Source organism: Piliocolobus tephrosceles, chromosome 1 (assembly GCF_002776525.5).
Source record: "Piliocolobus tephrosceles isolate RC106 chromosome 1, ASM277652v3, whole genome shotgun sequence".
NCBI lineage: Eukaryota > Metazoa > Chordata > Mammalia > Primates > Cercopithecidae > Piliocolobus > Piliocolobus tephrosceles.
The window spans coordinates 157,984,017-158,001,716 of NC_045434.1; the positions used below are offsets into that span (position 1 = coordinate 157,984,017).

Here is a 17,700-nt window from a genome sequence, read left to right on the forward strand (position 1 = left end):
TCCTGCTGGCCTAGAGGCCTCACTTTGAGAGCCCCCGGAATAAATGGATGTAGTTTTCTGGATCAGTCAATTCCTTAGTGATCTGGGTCCCTTCTCTCTGTATGATGAATGACCACAGTGTGTCTGATGAACCTGGCTGGACAATTCAAACTTACCAGAGTGACAGAAAACAATACTCTGCTTGAAAAGATGCTTTGGAAATATCAGGCAGAGAAAAATATAAGAACCATTAACCAGCATTTATTAGGTTTATATACTACATGACCACTGTCTTAGTGAGACTTATATTTCAAGGTTTTGAAATATAAGTCTTTCTATAGCTTGGACCATATCACCAGTTTCCTTTAGTTTCAATTTAGAGCCAATCATTTAGGATATATTTTAATAGCTGGTTGCCTCAGTCAGTCAACTGATACTGTATATGCAATATACTGAAGAGTATACATACAGACTGCTATATGAGGGACCACGAAAGAACCATGAATAGAGAAGACACGGCTCCTATCCTAGATATCTGTAATCTGAATTTAACAATACCTACCACGTATTAAGTATCTGCCATGTGTCAGACACTGAGATCCTAATAATGGCTATGATTTTTTGAATGCTTATATGTTAGGCTGTAAGTACTTTAGACATATTAGCTCCTTTCATCCTCACACTAACCCCATGAGATTGGCAATTATGACTCATACCTGTTTTACAGATGGAAAAACCAAAGAACAGGTCAGTTAAGTGGTCTCACAGCTGGTAGGTGGTCAATTCAGACACCAGAGCCTGCCTTGCTAATGACCACACTACACTCCCTTCTCTGCTCTCTGACATGAAGTGCTTAATGCATCAACCCATTTAATCCTCGTCACAATCCTGTGAGATTCATATTATGACTGCCCCCGTTTTATGGATAAAGACATTAAGGCATTCAGTGGTTAAGTAGCTTGCCTAAAGAAGCACAACTATTAAGTGGTGATGCCAAGATTCAAATCCAGGTTATGTCCGACACCAAAGTTGCAGAGCTTTCTGGGAAGAGGAGGCAGTTTCCATCGGATCCTCAAAGGACTCTACATTTTAAAAGTATGAGGACCATTGATGCAAAAGTGAAATGCTCAAGGTATAAGAGCTCTCTGGTTTTTGAGTTAGACCTCACTCTGTTGATGCTCAGTTGTCTCTACTAGTTGACTGGGATAGAAGAACAAAACCTGTCCATGGCAACCTTCGCCTGAATTGGGCTTGAGAGCCCTGGAGAGTATATAAATGTAAGATTTCTTAGTATCTGGACTTGGCTGTTGATATGGATCTGCTTGACTCCAAAACCTATTTTCCTTTCTTGTGCATTTTACTGGTTCTTAGGTAAACAGTGTTAGAATTATAAAACAATTGACTCTACTCATAAATGGAAATGATTACATTTTAAAAGCTTAGAGGCCACAGCCATTTTGTTTTGGGAGGTTATGGACATTTTCAAAGACTACAGCTGAATTAAGTGCCTTCTGGCTTATGCAATCAAATTCTAGAGGCAGTTTCAACCAATATTTTGCCACAGTTGCTCGGAGTTCTGCTACCCTTCTCTGGAAATGATTTAACTTCAGAAGCATTTCTTTTCTCTGTAACGTAACTTTCTGATAGTTAGCTTGAATGTTTGGTGGTGAGCAGGGTTGGTTCTGTGGTGGAGTTACTTTATAATGCCAATGGGAGAGGTTCTGTTCTGCCTGGAAATAGACAGAACAGATGCCAGTAATTTTAATGTCAGCTTGAGCCATCACGTGCTTATAACTTGGGCTCATATATTTCAGTCAGCCTGAAAATAAAGGCAGTAGAGGGAAATAGAGTAGAGCACTGGGCTCTGCACCTGAGCAGACCTGGGTTCAAGTTTTGGCTCTGTCACTTAATAATTGTGTGACTTTGGGCCAACTCTGAATCTGCCTCAGTTTTCTCACCCTAAAAATCAGACTTAAATTAGTACCTACTTCATAGGATTATTATAAAGATTCTATTGAGATAATGAAGTACTTTAGTCCATTTATGATGCCAATTTATAATATATTCATTTATAGGACTTGTTTTTCCCCGAAGTAGAGTTTCTGTAGACATTGGTTTAGGCTGAGGTTATGTACTGGGCAGCCTTCCAGCCCTTGCTGTCAGACCTTCTCCACCCTGATGGATTTTATCCAGGGCAGGAGAATGTATGCTAACAGGATGGACACAAGGAATACAAGAACTGTCGAAAGAGCTACCTCTATAATCTTTGCTGGGATTCTCTTGCCTGTGTCCTCACCCCAGTTAATGCTGTGCATTGCTGGATCCTATAGCCTCCTCCCCAACCCACAGTATCCTATGTATGCACAGCATTTGCTTCATTAAAAGATCTGTAGTCAAAACACTGCTCAAAGAAATCAGAGATGACACAAACAAATGAAAAAACATTCCGTGCTCATAGGCAGGAAAAATCAGTATCATTAAAATACAATACCATACTGCCCAAAGCAATTTATAGATTAAATGCAACTATCATTGATATTCTTCACAGAACTAGAGAAAACTATTTTAAAATTGATCTGAAACCAAAAAGCCCAAATAGCCAAGGCAATCCTAAGAAGAAAGAACAAAGCTTGAGGCATCATACTACCTGACTTCAAACTATACTACAGGGCTACAGTAACCAAAAGAGCATGGTACTGGTGGAGAAACAGACACATAGGCCAATGGAACATAACAGAGAACTCAGAAATAAGATTGCACACCTACAACCACCTGATCTTTGACAAAGCAAGCAATGGGGAAAGGATCCCTTAGTAAAATAAATGGTGCTGGGATAACTGGCTAGCTATATGCAGAAGATTGAAACTGGACCCTTTCCTTATACTATGTACAAAAATTAATTCAAGATGGATTAAAGACCTTATGTAAAACCCTAGTGGCTCATGCCTGTAATCCCAGAACTTTGGGAGGCCAAGGCAGGTCAACCACTTGAGGTCAGGAGTTTGAGACCAGCCTGGGCAATATGGTGAAACCTCGTCTCTACAAAGAAAGACAAAAATTAGCCAGGAGTGGTGGTGCATGCCTGTAGTCCCAGCTACTCAGGAGGCTGAGGCATGAGAATTGCTTAAACCCAGGAGGCGGAGGTTGCAGTGAGCTGAGATCACACCACTTCACTTCAGCCTGGGTTACAAAGTGAGACTCCATCTCCAAAAAAGAAAGAAAGAAAGAAAAGAAAAGTAAAACCCGAAATTATAAAAATCCTGGAAGACAACGTAGGCAATACCATTCAGGATATAGGCACAGGCAAGGATTTCATGATGAAGACACCAAAAGCAATCACAACAAGAGCAAAATTGACAAATGGGATGTAATTAAAGAATTTCTGTACAGCAAAAGAAACTATCAACAGAGTAACAGACAACCTACAGAATGGGAGAAAAATTTTGCAAACTGTACATCCAACAAAAGTCTAATATCCAGCATTTCTAAGGAACTTAAAGAAATTTATAAGGAAAAACAACTGCATAAAAAGGACATGAACAGACACTTTTCAAAAGAAGACATATGTGTGGCCAACAAACATATGAAAAAAAGATCAACCTCACTGATGATTAGAGAAATGCAAATCAAAACCACAATGAGATACCATCTCACACCAGTCAGAATGGCCATTATTAAAAGGTCAAAAAACAACAGATGCTGGTGAGGTTGCAGAGCAAAAGGAATGCTTATACACTGTTGATGGGAGTATAAATTAGTTCAGCCATTGTGGGAGAAATAAAAGACCTAAAGACAGAAATATCATCTGACCTAGCAATTTAAATCCTGGGTATATACCCAAAGGAATATAAATCATTCTGTTATAAGGACACAGGCACGTGTATGTTCACTGCAGCACTATTCACAACAGCAAAGACATGGAATTAACCTAAATGCCCATCAATGATAGACTGGAGAAAGAAAATGTGGTACATATAATATACTCCACGGAATACTACATCGACATAAAAAAGAATGAGATCATGTCCTTTGCAGGGACATGAATGGAGCTGGAGACCATTATCCTTACCAAAGTAACACAGGAACAGAAAACCAAGTACCGCATGTTCTTACTTTTAAGTGAGAGCTAAATGTTGTTCTCATAGACACACAGAAGGGAACAACACACCCTGGGGCCTTTCAGAGGGTGGAGCTTGAGAGGAGGAGAGGATCAGGAAAAATAACTAATGAGCACTGGGCTTAATATCTGGGTGATGAAATAATCTTACAACAAACCCCCATGACATAAGCTTACCTGGGTAACAAACCTGCACTTGTACCCCTGAACTTAAAATAAAAGTTAAAAAAAAGATTTGTACTCATCCGTTATAACAACAATAATAGTAATTTCTAACTCTTAAGTACCTGTGAGGTGCCAGACACTCTATCTTGAAGTGTAAAAAATATCCTTTTAAGTACTATTCTTATCCTTGATTTATGGATGAGAAAATAAAAGGTTCAGAGAAGTTATTTGCTTAAGATCTTGTGACCAGTTGACAGCAGAGCCAAGATTTGTCATCATATTTCCTTATCTCTACACTCTTGCTCTTTGAAGTGTATCAGACTACTTTCCAGAAATAAACTAAGAGAAAAGCGTGGCTGGAAAGGTAACTTAGGCCCCGAAAGTATGGACTTTTGGGTGGCAGGATTTTGGTGGCAAGAATTTTAAACTTGAAATTGGGCCTTCCAGGTTGGGAAATCATTACACTCAAGGGGGAGCTAGAGCAACGCTGGAGGATGAAATCAGCACAAGAGAATGAGAGAGGAAAAGAATGTCCGAGGATGCTCCCATGAAGGGAATTAAAAGAACTAGTGAAGGAAGTGTGGGAAGGAGATAAGAGGAAAGCCAAGGAGAAAAAAAAAAAAAAATTTCAGGATGGTGGTTAAGAATATCAAAGGCTCCAGAGAAATTAAAGGGGGTGAAGACTTGGCAAAGGTCACTGGATTAAATAACATCACTGGTGATTCCCAAGAGGCCTACGTTAATAGAATGGTGAGCTCAGAAGTGTTGGGAGACAATGGCTTTAAGGAGTGAGTGGAAAAGTTATTGAGGATATTTTAGCATGAAGTGTGGTGATATTTGGTAAGAACAGGGAATTAAAAAGGGTAGCCAGACTCCAGCAGGGCTTTTAGATGGAAGCGTGTTGCTGGCAAAAGGGACAGGGCCAGAGAATGTAATCAAATTTCAGTATATTCAGCAACTACTTTGGCTGGAAATGAGAACAGAGAGATGAATTGTCTGGAAGTGAAAAAGCAGAGAAGCTGGCAAGAGATGAGGGTAAATTGAGAAGTAAAACACAGCCATCAGCTTTGGAAAGCGGGGCCAGTCCTGCTTTCTTTCCCCTGCAATGTTCCTTACATCAGCCAGGAGCTACAGGAGTTTGACTCATGGAGGTTGTCCAGGCTTGGCTGCATCTCACACCTCTGGCCTGCCTTGACTCTTCCTCGCCCCTATTCTCAGACTCCTCCATCTTTTTTTTTCTTTTTTTGACATGAGTCTCACTCTGTTGCCTAGGCTGGAGTGCAGTGGCATGATCTCAGCTCACTGCAGCCTCAACTTCCCAGGCTCAAGTAATTCTCCCACCTGAGCCTCCCGAGTAGCTCCATGTACAGGGGTGCACCATTATGCCTAGCTAATTGTGCGTGTGTGTGTGTGTGTGTGTGTGTGCATTTGTAGAGATGAGATTTCCCCATGTTGTCCAGGCTGGTCTTGAACTCCTGGGCTCAAGCAAACTGTCCACCTTGGTCTCCTCAAATGCTGAGATTACAGGTGTGAGCAACCATGCCCACCACTCCCCCACCAGACTCCTCCATCTTTTAACCTCTCTGCCTGCCTAATCTCCATGTAGGTGAGAAGCCAGGAGGCCTGGGCTGAATGGGGCCCATCCTGTTCTTGAAGGGGAGACTCTGCCCCTCCCTGTTCCCACAGTAGCACATACCACAGCTTCTCTCCCTTACCCAAGCAAGCTTACAGAATGCTGTTTTCCAGAGTCATACCCGGCAGAGGATGTAAGGGCCAGGGAAGGAAAAGCAAAGGAAAAGAAACAGAGAAGGGAATTTAGAGTTTCCAGGCTCCTCTGAGAAGGTTCAATTTCTGCAGTACTAAAAGAAGAAAAAGCAACTTCACTCAGATTGTAAAATTTGTAATGCAATATAGAACAATCCTGCTTAGTTTAGGCATCACTACGGTACTCATTAGAGGATTGAATGGCTTCAAATCTTTGGCTAAACAAAATAACAGGAAAATAAACAGTCTTCTCCTTGAGCTCAGTCTACTTCTTCCTCTGAACAGCTGAGAAAATTGAACTGCAAAATGCTAGATGGCTTCTCAGAGTCACAGAGCAGCTGGCGGGGGATCCAGGGCATCTCCATCTTCCTGACTCTTTGGCGTTAAGGTGCCTCTCTGGTCCACTGGCTTCCTTTGCCCACAGATCAGAAGGAAACTCATGGCTCATCAAAAGCTTTTACTTCCAACTGCATCATCCTACCTCTCTGGGGACCCAAGCCGGGCCTCGTCAGCCAGTCTGTCGGCAGCTCCCTATTGTCCTCTCTCAAGGGTATCAGTTTCTAATCTCCCACAGGAGCACACTCAGGAGAATTTTAGCAGCTCAGCAAGTGAAGAGAGATGGAAGCAGAGAGTTTGAACCCTGAAGGGTATATTCATTTGGATAAATAAGAACCCTAGAGTCTCTGACTTTTGAATTGGCCAAGGGGAAAAGAGAATAAGGCTAGGGAAGACTGGCTTCTATCCTTCATTCCTTTTTCATCCTCGCCTCCAAATATTCTTTTGATTGTGCTCTGGTGGAGTGTTTGTTTTCAGGACTTTTTTTTCTTTCTTTCTTATGTGTGTCCTTTCCTTTTAGATTTTATAGGTACATGTAATATTTATGTGTCAGTGACCTTCCAAAGCAGTTTTAGAGATTTTCTGTTTACATTTAGGAATTTTCTTTAAGGTCTACAAAGTCCTTTGTGCTTTTTCCAGGAAAGGCACTCAGTAAGAACCAAAACAAACAATTGAATAACTCAAATTTGATCGGAGCCAAGTCCCTTAGAAGGGTCAGAAAAAAAAGTTAGCATTTGTTTTTGTTGTTTCCTTTCCCCTCCCCAACCCATTCAAATATTTAAGCCATTTCTACTTCTCTGGTTCAGGAGTGTTTGTGAACAGTTGAAGGCTAAGCTCTGAGCCTCATATTGGACAAATCTTGACACTGGGAGATTTAGCAAGGTACACCTCAGAAATGATCCAGAAACTATGAAAACAATGTTTACTTCACCCAGTCTCTGGGAAAACTCATGCCAGTATATTTTACGTTTGTCTCTTTGACCATGAAGGATGGGGAACTATTATTGCTCTAGCCAAATTGTACATGTCCCTGGCAGGGCTAGGACTACATCATTCAGTGACTGCCATGCAGGCCCCTTAAAGATTTGTCAGAAGCCAGGAGAATGCCTGTGGTTACTCTGCAGCACAAACTGACCAAATGGGATCACATTCAGTTGCTTTCCTAACCCTCCCTCCTCCTTGCCCACTTGATCTGTTCTGTGAAAGTTATCACAGATTCTGCAAGAGCAAGAGCCGGCTCTATTTAGAAAAGGTGAAAAATCCTGTATTCACATTTTATTGCCTCTAATAACTAGCTCTTGGACCTTGCTCAAGTTACTTAGTCTGTTTGTGTCTCAACTACCCTGGTTGTACAATAGTAATAATAATACCTGCCTTATATAATAGCTGTGATGATTAATTGTGATAATGGATGTAAAAGCTCCTGGTATTGTTTTTGACAGTTTGTATTCATCAATGTATATATTAGCTTTTTTTCTATTTATGCCACAAAGCTTTCTGGGATCTCTGTTGGACACCATATGATATAAAACAAAGCTCCACTAAAAATAGAATTAAATTGCAGATTAAGGCTAACCCACATAATTGATAATTTCTAAAAATGAAAATGATTCTTCCATGGTTCCTGCCCTGGCAATGAGGACTACATCTTTCCAGGATGGTGGCTACTGCACCAAACTGCTGTCTGCTGTAACCAAACTGATCTAGGTCTCTCCGCCACCCAGAGTTCTGGTGTTTCTAAGACTTCTCAACATTTACCAACAGAAATGAAAGGGAAAGAGTCTCATGGAACAATTACTCTTGCACTAGAAGTTTGAAGTCATGAGTTAGGTAAAAGTATCTGCCAGGTCAACTAGGTGAATGTGCAGCAATATTAACCCCTGTCCATTTGCTTTCACTACTTTTATAGTAGCACTAAGTAGTAAGGATTAAATGTGATATTATATAAAATGCTATAATATATGTAAATCAGTTAGCTAGAAACTGGGATGTCAAAAGAGTTGAATCCCCACCTCTGCCCATCCTCCAGGCTACTGTGTGAACTCTATGGTCTTCAGGATATGTAGATTTTTTTTTTATGATAAAAATTCACACTCAGCAAGAGAACAGTGGTTTTGCTGAATACAGAATATATACACTGAATATTTAGCATGTAAGGAATTCCAAGTCCTATTAATAAATATTACTTTATAATAGCAAAAATATTTTCAAGACTTTTTAAATAAAAAAAAATCTAAACAGTAAAGCAAACAAACAAAAAAAAAGAGGGCTCTGTGTCAGCCCAATTATGCTACTCCATTTATTAGATAAGAGGATTAGTTAATTTGAATGTGAAGACTTTTTTTCCTAAAATTTTATTAAAAGTGATGCTTCTCCTCTTTATGAGGGTCAAAAGAATAATACGGTTACTAGTCCACAGGGAAGATAAATATTTGTTGAATGGATGAATGAATGTTCTTATGGAATTGGAATAATTAGAAAAAAACCAGGCTTTTAGATGCAAGAGTCTTAAATTATTTAAATGAAATCTTTTTGCTGAGAGGCCTGGGGTCATGGTGCTGGCTTTCCTGAAAGAAAGACTCTGTTGTGTTTTAGTTCCAAGATGCAGTGCAGAGGCTCCATTTAAGGTAAGGGCCAGTGACCCTGGGTTCCTTGCCAGGACCTTGAGCAACTCAAACGTTGAAAGATGTGGATGAAAAGCAAAAGGGAAAGGGTTGATTTAGCTCAAAGTGGAGAAGGCTAAGGTTAGTTGTCATAAAACAGCATTCAAAGACTATTGGAAGGACAACATTTCTCTTAAAATACACTTAAGCCAAAGAAAAAGGGATGTAAGGCATACAAAGGATTTTTTTTTTTTAAATTGTGGTAAAAAACACAACAAAATTTACTATCTTAATAATTTTTAAGTATATAGTACAGTGGTTTTAACTATTTGCACATTATGCAACAAAAAGGATTTCTTGACAGTGAAGTTTGTGAACAATGATGGATTTTGTTCTCTCTTGCAATTTGGATGGAAAAGTATGAAATTTCCTCTTTGAAATTTTGAAAAATTGCTCACATTCTGAGTCCTGACGGGCTGGCCAGGATGATTTCTTGGGGATCACCTCTAGCCCAACAACTCTATGGCAAGGCAGTGATATGGCTGGCCCAACACTGAAGTAGACATACTGATGAAAGCGTCTTGGGAAAAGATAGAGGTAGGTAGTTCATCTTTGCATTTGGTTTAAATGAACCTTAGCACTTATAAAACTCTGATTCCATATCATTCGATTTCTAAGCTTGGGAGGGTTATAACATGTTGTTTTAACTTGAAACCCATGGAACAAATGCAGCTCTGTACTGCTAACATTACCTTGGGTTTATATGCATTCAGCATTGACATCTCTACATTTTGACCTCTGACGTGTTTTGGTTGCCTCTGGACTGGTGGTGATGATGACTTCTGGTTATTGCGACAGACGCAAATGAAGAAGAAGAGTAAAGCAATGGCCAGGGGAATGGCAACACTTGGCACAAGTATGTACAAGATTTCCATTTTATTCTTCTCCTTGGAATCCTTTGAATCTGGGTGCAGAAATGAAAAAGAGCCAAAGTTATACTCTTTAAAGTAACATGTATAACATTACATTGCATAGTTTAAAATGAACCACCTCTCCTATTCTTCTATACACAAAAATCCACTGTGAGAAAAAAGGAATCCATTGCTTATTACTATTTGTTTCCATCAAACCTTCAACATAATTTATTGAAGTTTAAAAGTTTAAAGTTCAAATGTTTAAAAACTGCAGAGGGACATTATGAAGACTTTGTATGTGTGTGGGTGCCCCTCTGATGTTGCCTCTCTTTAGTGGCAGACCCGCTTTTCTCTAACACCTTAAAAGTTAAACGCCATGTGAATGGACTGTATACATCCAAGAGCCTTAATGTGGACCACAGGACTCTTCTTCCATTGGCTGCCAGCCCAGATCAGCCCCCACAAGATGGTGTTCTAGAAATCATGACCTTGTCTTGGCTGGTTTGGACTTACGGGGCCAATCCTGCATCTTCCAGAATCAACATTACTAAGGACTCCTAGTCCCAGTGTCCAAAAAGCCACTGGCCTGAGAATATGGGGGCCTGAAGTCAGGGTCAGTGTGATCTTTGATCAGCTGTGTGCCCTTAAACAAAACATTCATGTCTCTGGGGCCTCATTTTTTACCTCTGCAAAAGTGAAGTGTCTGTTTTGGTTGGTGTCTATACTTCCTTCCAGCATGGCAGCACTGTATAACCTGACACTTTATTGAAACCCCAGAATTCTTAAATGGTTTCATATGAGCCCAATAATTATGAGTGCTAACACTTTGAAGTATATTTTTGAAATCTTATATCCCATTGCTTGGAAAAGAATATAATATGTGTAGAACATGAGACATACTTTTCTTTTTATCAGTTTGAGCCTGATCATTGAAACCAAATACTTAGGCGTATATTGTCGTTAATGAATTATTTGACTGGTAAAACAAACACAGAATTATGGGATAGTAATTAGAGGGGTTACATAATGCCATGCCCTGATAATCAAGATCAGCTATCTTTAAGAAAACGCAAAGTGTGACAACTCAAATTGACACAAAATTCAGGGATTATTATTTACCTTACAAAAGAATTAACCATGCATTCATTCAATTATCCTTCCACTCATTCAGTAAGTCAATAAACAAAAGCTACCGCATGCCAGGCACTATTGTAGGTACTAGGAATATAAAATTAAGTATGACATGTCCTCTGCCCTTAAGGAGCTCATTATCTGGTAAGAAAAATAGAAGAAAGATAATTACATGTCCTGAAAATGCTAAACTGGAAGTATAAAAAGAGTGATTAAAAGACCCAAAAAGTTCCTTTAAATGATGCGTTACCCTAGTACATGTAAATGAGAATAAACCATATGTAGTTTTTACTTGTACACACCTTATTTGGGAACTGTTTGGCAGGTGAGATATGGCATATCAGTTATTCGAAAGGAATACCAAAACCTGGTGTTGGGACTGTGCCCTGTGAGTTAGCCCTCAGAAGAGACTTGAGAAGGGTTCAATCTGGTTACAGAGTGGAATAAAAATAGTAAGAATTTTAGGCTGGGTACAGTGGGTCATGCCTGTAATTCCAGCACTTTGGGAGGCCGAGGCAGGCAGATTGCTTGAGCCTAGGAATTGGAGACCAGCCTAGGCACCATGGAGAAACCCCACCTCTACAAAAAATTTCAAAAATTAGCCAGGCATGGTAATGCATGTCTGTAGTCCTGGCTACTTGAGAGGCTGAGGCGGAAGGATTACCTGAGCCCAGAAGGTTGAGGCTGCAGTGAGCTGTGATTGCGCCACTGTACTCCAGCCTGAGTGACAGAGTGAGACCGTCTCAAAAAACAAACAAACAAACAAAAACACCCAATTTTAATATTTATCAAATATTTTTTACTGGTGCAAAATCATGTTAGCTATTATTACTATGGACCAGGTGCTTTTCATAAACTCATTTTATGTCATAGTCAACTCTATAAAGTAGATGACATCCTTATCCTCAGTTTTATATGTGAAGATGCTGGAAGACAGAGTGGTTAAGTAAGTTAGTTGCCCAAGGACATGCAGCTAGTAAGTCAAAAGCTGGGATTCCATCATAGGTCTTGCTTTTTGCCCACCATTCTAGCTACTACACTTCACTGCCAATAATTGGAGAATTTTGCCCCTATTTTCTCGTAGTAGGGTTCCTCTTGTTTCATGGAGGTAGGAAGGATGAGGGTGATCTGAAAGGAAGGGAATAACACTGAAGCTTTGCCAAATGTGATGCTTTTGAAATCCTGTTTTTTTTTTTTTTTTTTTTTTTTTTTTTTTTTTTTTTTTGAGATGGAGTCTTGCTCTGTCCCCAGGCTGGAGTGCAATGGCACGATCTTGGCTCACTGCAACCTCTGCCTCCCGGGTTCAAGCAATTTACCTGCCTTTCACCTGCCTCAGCCCCCTGAGTAGCTGGGACTACAGGTACGCACCACCATGCCCAGTTAATTTTTGTATTTTTAGTAGAGACGGGGTTTCACCATGTTGGCCAGGATGGTCTCGATCTCGACCTCATGATCCGCCTGCCTCAGCCTCCCAAAGTGCTGGGATTACAGAAAGTCCCTGCTTTATACACTGTTACAGGTAAATATGTGACCCAGGCATCACTGGAGGCCGTTCTAGTCAGTGCTAGGTGCACCAGTAATGATTGTGTCTACATGCCTATAGATAGAAAGGAATCACTTGAGTAGAAGACTGTCTGCCACAGGGTACGGAGACAGAAACCTCCGAATAATGCCTTTTTCATAATCTACGTGACCTTCAGTAGGCCCTTAACCACTCCAAGCAAACTAATCTGTAAAATGGGAGTAATACCTACTTCACAGAATTGCTGTAGGCAACAAATCTATTCTAGTACCAGTTACCACTCAATGTTTACCCTTTACCCTTAGACTAGAGGGGGATTCACAGATAAAAGTTTTGTGCTGGAAGTCTTGGGCTAAATAATCTTGAACAAGAAACAACCTCTCTGATCTCCATTTCCTCATTTATTCAATGGAATGAATAAGATTGGTAGTCAGGAATAACCGTATCTGCTCTACCAATCTTATTTGGTTCACGTGAGAATCAAATGAGATAATGTTCATGAAAGAACCTTGGATCATTGAAAATTGCCATAAATTGTTGGATGTTATGGCTATTATTAACATTATAAACCATTTTCAAATTTCTCAGTACCCTAAGGGGGTAAAGTCTCCGTTGTTATTCTTGGTTTCTCAGTGAAATCATTTTGAGGGTAATGATTGCAAAAGCAATGAGGCTAATTTAGTACTAATGCAATGCTAGTCATTTTTCCAGGCCAGATTTTTAGCAACAAGAGAAAAGTAGGGCCTCACCTGTCTGGCAAATAAAGGAGTCTATTCTGTTTTCATGCCCTATCAGATTATTCATGGAAGGTCTTCTATTGTAAACTAGGGCCTGGGACAAATCCCCCTGTAGGTCTGCAGGAGAACAAACTTCAAGAAGCTGAATCCTTTAAACAGTCAAGCTTGGCTCCTTCTGATTACACTGAGGGTATGCTAACAAGCACCAGGGGCCAAATGTCTTTATGCCAAGTGAAATAATTAAGGAGAACAATACATGGTCATGTTAGAAGTGACAGAAACACATTTAGGCCCATTCTAAGTCTTCCATACAAAGTGCTTCTTTCCCTACGCAGCTCTCTGCATTTGGCCAGAAGGGGATTCAGTCTCTGCTGGCTCTGAAAACCTTATATAAAAATATTCCACAGAACAATGATCCTTCAAAATGAAAAATTAGAAAACTAATATCTGCCTAGGTCCTTTTTGATGTCCTAGCATTTGTATTCCTCATTTTAACCTGGCAGGCATGTTGTTGTTATCTTGATTTTATACATAGAGAAATTAAGACTGAGAAAGGAAAAATAACTTGTCAAAGCTACAAAGTAGCAGAGTCTGGGTTGGAATGCAAGCCTGTCTACCTTCAGTGCTTCTAGTAAATTATTTTACTAATCAAAATTACCCCAAACCATTATACGTAATTGTTTTTCATTATTCTCCTTAAGACTCCAAAGTTTTCTTTCAATGAAGACTAATATCTGGTGGGAATCATACTATTTTAAGAAAATCACTTTGGAACAATGGACATTATTCTTACTAATCATTTTAAAGGGTAAGGACACCTCCAATGCATTGCAGAGAAAATTGACTGAAAATTAGAATGTTGAAGATTTTTAATACTTCAGAATAACTGTTTAAAAGTTAAATGCACATATTAGTTACATCAAGTTAAATACTTGAGATTTTTTGAAACCAACAACTTAGGGTAGATCACATGATTAATTTCCTTTTAAAAATCAACAATTTGGTATCACAGTTCACATCTGACATTCCTATTTTATTTTTACAATGATATTCAATACTTTGATTAGTAATTAAATATAATGGAGAAAATACTCCTTTCTTATCCTGAAGCTTAAAGCAAAGTAATCATGATTTCTTATTAAAGAAGTACTTTTAATAAAGTGAAACATCATCTGGGATATTACTTTGAATTAAAACAAGAAAAGGCTCTGGTTTTAAATATGGCAAAAGTGGGAAGAAATCTTACAGAACCTTAGAATTCAAGGGAAATCAAACAAGTTTAAAATACAACCTTGACTGAAAAAAACTTAAAAACATAGAAAACAAACAGGAATCACTACCGATTTATTATTTGAAAACTATAAAATAAGCAGGTTGGTAGCAGATAGGGGCCTGCACCAGTGATTTAGGCATATGCCTGGAAGCCGAGAGAGAGGTAATTAGGCCTTCAGTTGGCAGGTTGGGCCCAGGCATTCACTCTCTTGACTTGATGATGGAAATACTAAGTAGATGATCTATTGCCTTATGTATTCTCAAATGAATTCTTAAAAAAAAAAAAAAAATGCTGAATAGGTCATATACATTGATTAAAATTTTCCCCTGCAGAAAAGTTTTAACTACAATAAGTTAGGGAGAGTAACTCATTTGTGAGCATTTGGGAAAAATCTTAGTAACTGGTATCCACACAAGTTCACTAAAATTTCTATAAACTCTCAGGGCCTCAGTTTCCTCCTCTATAAAAGAATTGGGGGGCTAATCTTTTTTAATAATTAAAAAATGTTTAATTGTTAAAAAAAACCCATAAAATTTACCATCTTAACCATTTTTAATTTTACATTTCAGTAATGTTAAGTATATTCTTGTTGTGCAACCAATCTCCAGAACTTTTTCATGCTGCAAAACTAAAACTCTATGCTCATTGAATAACTCCTCATTTCCCCCCTACCCCCAGCCCTGACAACCACCATGGTACTTTCTGTTTCTATGATTTTGACTATTTTAGGTACCGCATATAAGTGAATCATGCAGTATCTATCTTTCTGTAACTGGTGTATTTTACTTAGCCTAATGTCCTCTAGGTTCATGATGCTGTAACATGTAACAGGATTTCCTTCTTTTTATGACTGAGCAATATTCCATTGTATACATATACCATGTTTTTTTTATCCATTCCTCCACTGATGGACATTGGGGTTGCTTCCGCCTTGTGGCTATCATGAATAATGCTGCAGTGAACATGGGTGAACAAATATTTTGAGACCCCGACTTCAATTCTTTTGGATTAAGTACTCAGAAATGGGATTGCTGGATCGGATGGTAATTCTATTTCTAATGTTTTTAGGAACCTCCACACTGTTTTCCATAGCAGCTGCACCATTTTACATTCCTACCAACCAATCACAACGGTTCCAATATCTTCACACTTGCTATTGTTTTTAATAGTGGCATTTTATTGGGTGTGAAATGGCATCTCACTGGGGTTTTGATTTGTATTTCTCTAATTATTAGTGATATTGAACATCTTTTCAAATGCTTATTGGCCATTTGTATATCTTCTTTGGAGGAATGTCTATTCAAGTCCTTTGCCTACTTTTTAATCTGGCCAATCTTTAAGTGACAAAATCTATAGGTTGTATAAAATTAAATTTCTTTTATTTTGATGAGATTATTAGTAATAGACCAAGCACATTTAAACTTTAGCAAAACATTTGATGAAATAACTTGAGTGACTCATGACATTCTTATGGACAAGATGAAGGGTTGAATAATAATATCATCAGATGGATTTGTAATTCATCATCTGCCTTTCTTTAATAATGTTAATCAGTCAGTCAACATCTAATTGTAAAGGGCTCTGCTTGAGGAATCCTGCCTGCTAAACGTTATCGTTGATGATACGTTTATCAAACTTGAAATGGTTAGAATCTAGGAAAGATACCTAATGGTTTAATTATGGAATAAAATTGTAGAGGATCATACTCAACAGGCTAATATAATGAACCCAAACCAGAAGCGGAAATTTTAAAAATAAATATTATAAGTTGCTTTTAGGTTAAAGACCTTGTTTATAAAATCCATGATTAGACAGATCTACTAAATAATTGTTGATGTAACCAAATCCCCCAAACAAACAGAAGATTACTAATAAGTTTTACTGAAGATTTAAAGGCTCAGATGAACCCAGCAACAGCATGACGCAATTGCTCAAAAAATTTCATATATGGCACTTATAAGCAACATAATAGTATTCATTGGCAATACTGGGTAATGATCAAGAACATCGTGGTCCTCTTCTACCTGCTCTGGTTAAAAAGCACTGAAAGGTGTCTTTTCAGAGCCACATTTTTAAGAAGGGCTCTAAAGGAGCAGGAAACACCTAGAGGAGAAGAATGGGGAAGGAAATGTAGGAGGATCCACGTGATCTTTAGGCCAAAGAGAAAATCAAATGAAGGATGTTATATATGTCTTCAAATTTGTGTAAAATTATCCAGAAGTTAAAATTTGAATCTAGTCCATAGACTTGTTCTTTATTAGGTTTTTGAAAAAATTTGAATCGGTGGCCAACATTTTTAAAAAATCAGATTTTGCATACGAGTTTTGGTTTCTAGCTTACAAGGCAGAACTTTTGAGCAGTTGGAATCACTCCATAATCACTTTGGAGTGGAAGGATTTCTCTGTCTCTGGAGATGTCTGGCAATGTTCAAGTAGAGGCTAGATGATTTCTGTGGTTGCTCCCAAGGTTCTCTGATTTTATAAATTGAGTTGAACTTATTTAGGCCCTTACTGAACCATTTTTTTTTTTTTGGAGACGGAGTCTCGGTCTGTTGCCCAGGCTGGAGTGCAGGGGTGTGATCTCAGCTTGCTGAAACCTCCCCTCCTGGGTTCAAGCAATTCTTCTGCCTCAGCCTCCTGAGTAGCTGGGATTACAGGCACCCGCCACCAAGCCCAGCTAATTTTTCTTTTTTTGTATTTTTAGGAGAGATGGGGTTTCACCATGTTGGCCAGGCTGGTTTTGAACTCCTGACTTCAAATGATCTGCCCACCTCGACCTCCCAAAGTGCTAGGATTACAGGCGTGAGCCACCGAGCCCAAGCCCATTTCTTTCTTAAAACAATTCATTTAAAGCTGATTCTTATGAAGTGATTTAAAGTCAATGATAACATTTCCCCTAAGTATCCTCAGCCCATCAGATCCAGTCTCAGTCCTTTCTGACCAGCTCCTTGCTGAGGCCAACCTCTACTGATAGTATCAATGGATACCCTTGACCTGTGGCTTCTAGTTAGGTTGAATCTATGGGAGTCATTTGCAGGAGATGAAAGGCAGGAAAAGAGTATGTGTTGAAACCCTTGTTCCTCTGGCTTCCTCCTTGCTGGGTTGCTGAGTTTTGACTGTCTCCCTCTACCAAAGACTGCAGTATGTGCTGGACAGTCCT

The 17,700-nt window shown here is 39.0% G+C and overlaps 1 protein-coding gene across 1 annotated transcript in view; it reads right to left on the reverse strand.

The window, feature by feature from the left end:
• ROR1 (receptor tyrosine kinase like orphan receptor 1) overlaps positions 1-17,700 on the reverse strand; it is a 411,963-nt gene that overhangs the window by 12,510 nt on the left and 381,753 nt on the right. Inside the window, exon 8 of the mRNA XM_023210339.1 lies at positions 9,717-9,928. Within this exon, the coding sequence (XP_023066107.1) occupies positions 9,717-9,928 (212 nt within the window). The remainder of the gene's footprint in view (positions 1-9,716; positions 9,929-17,700) is intronic.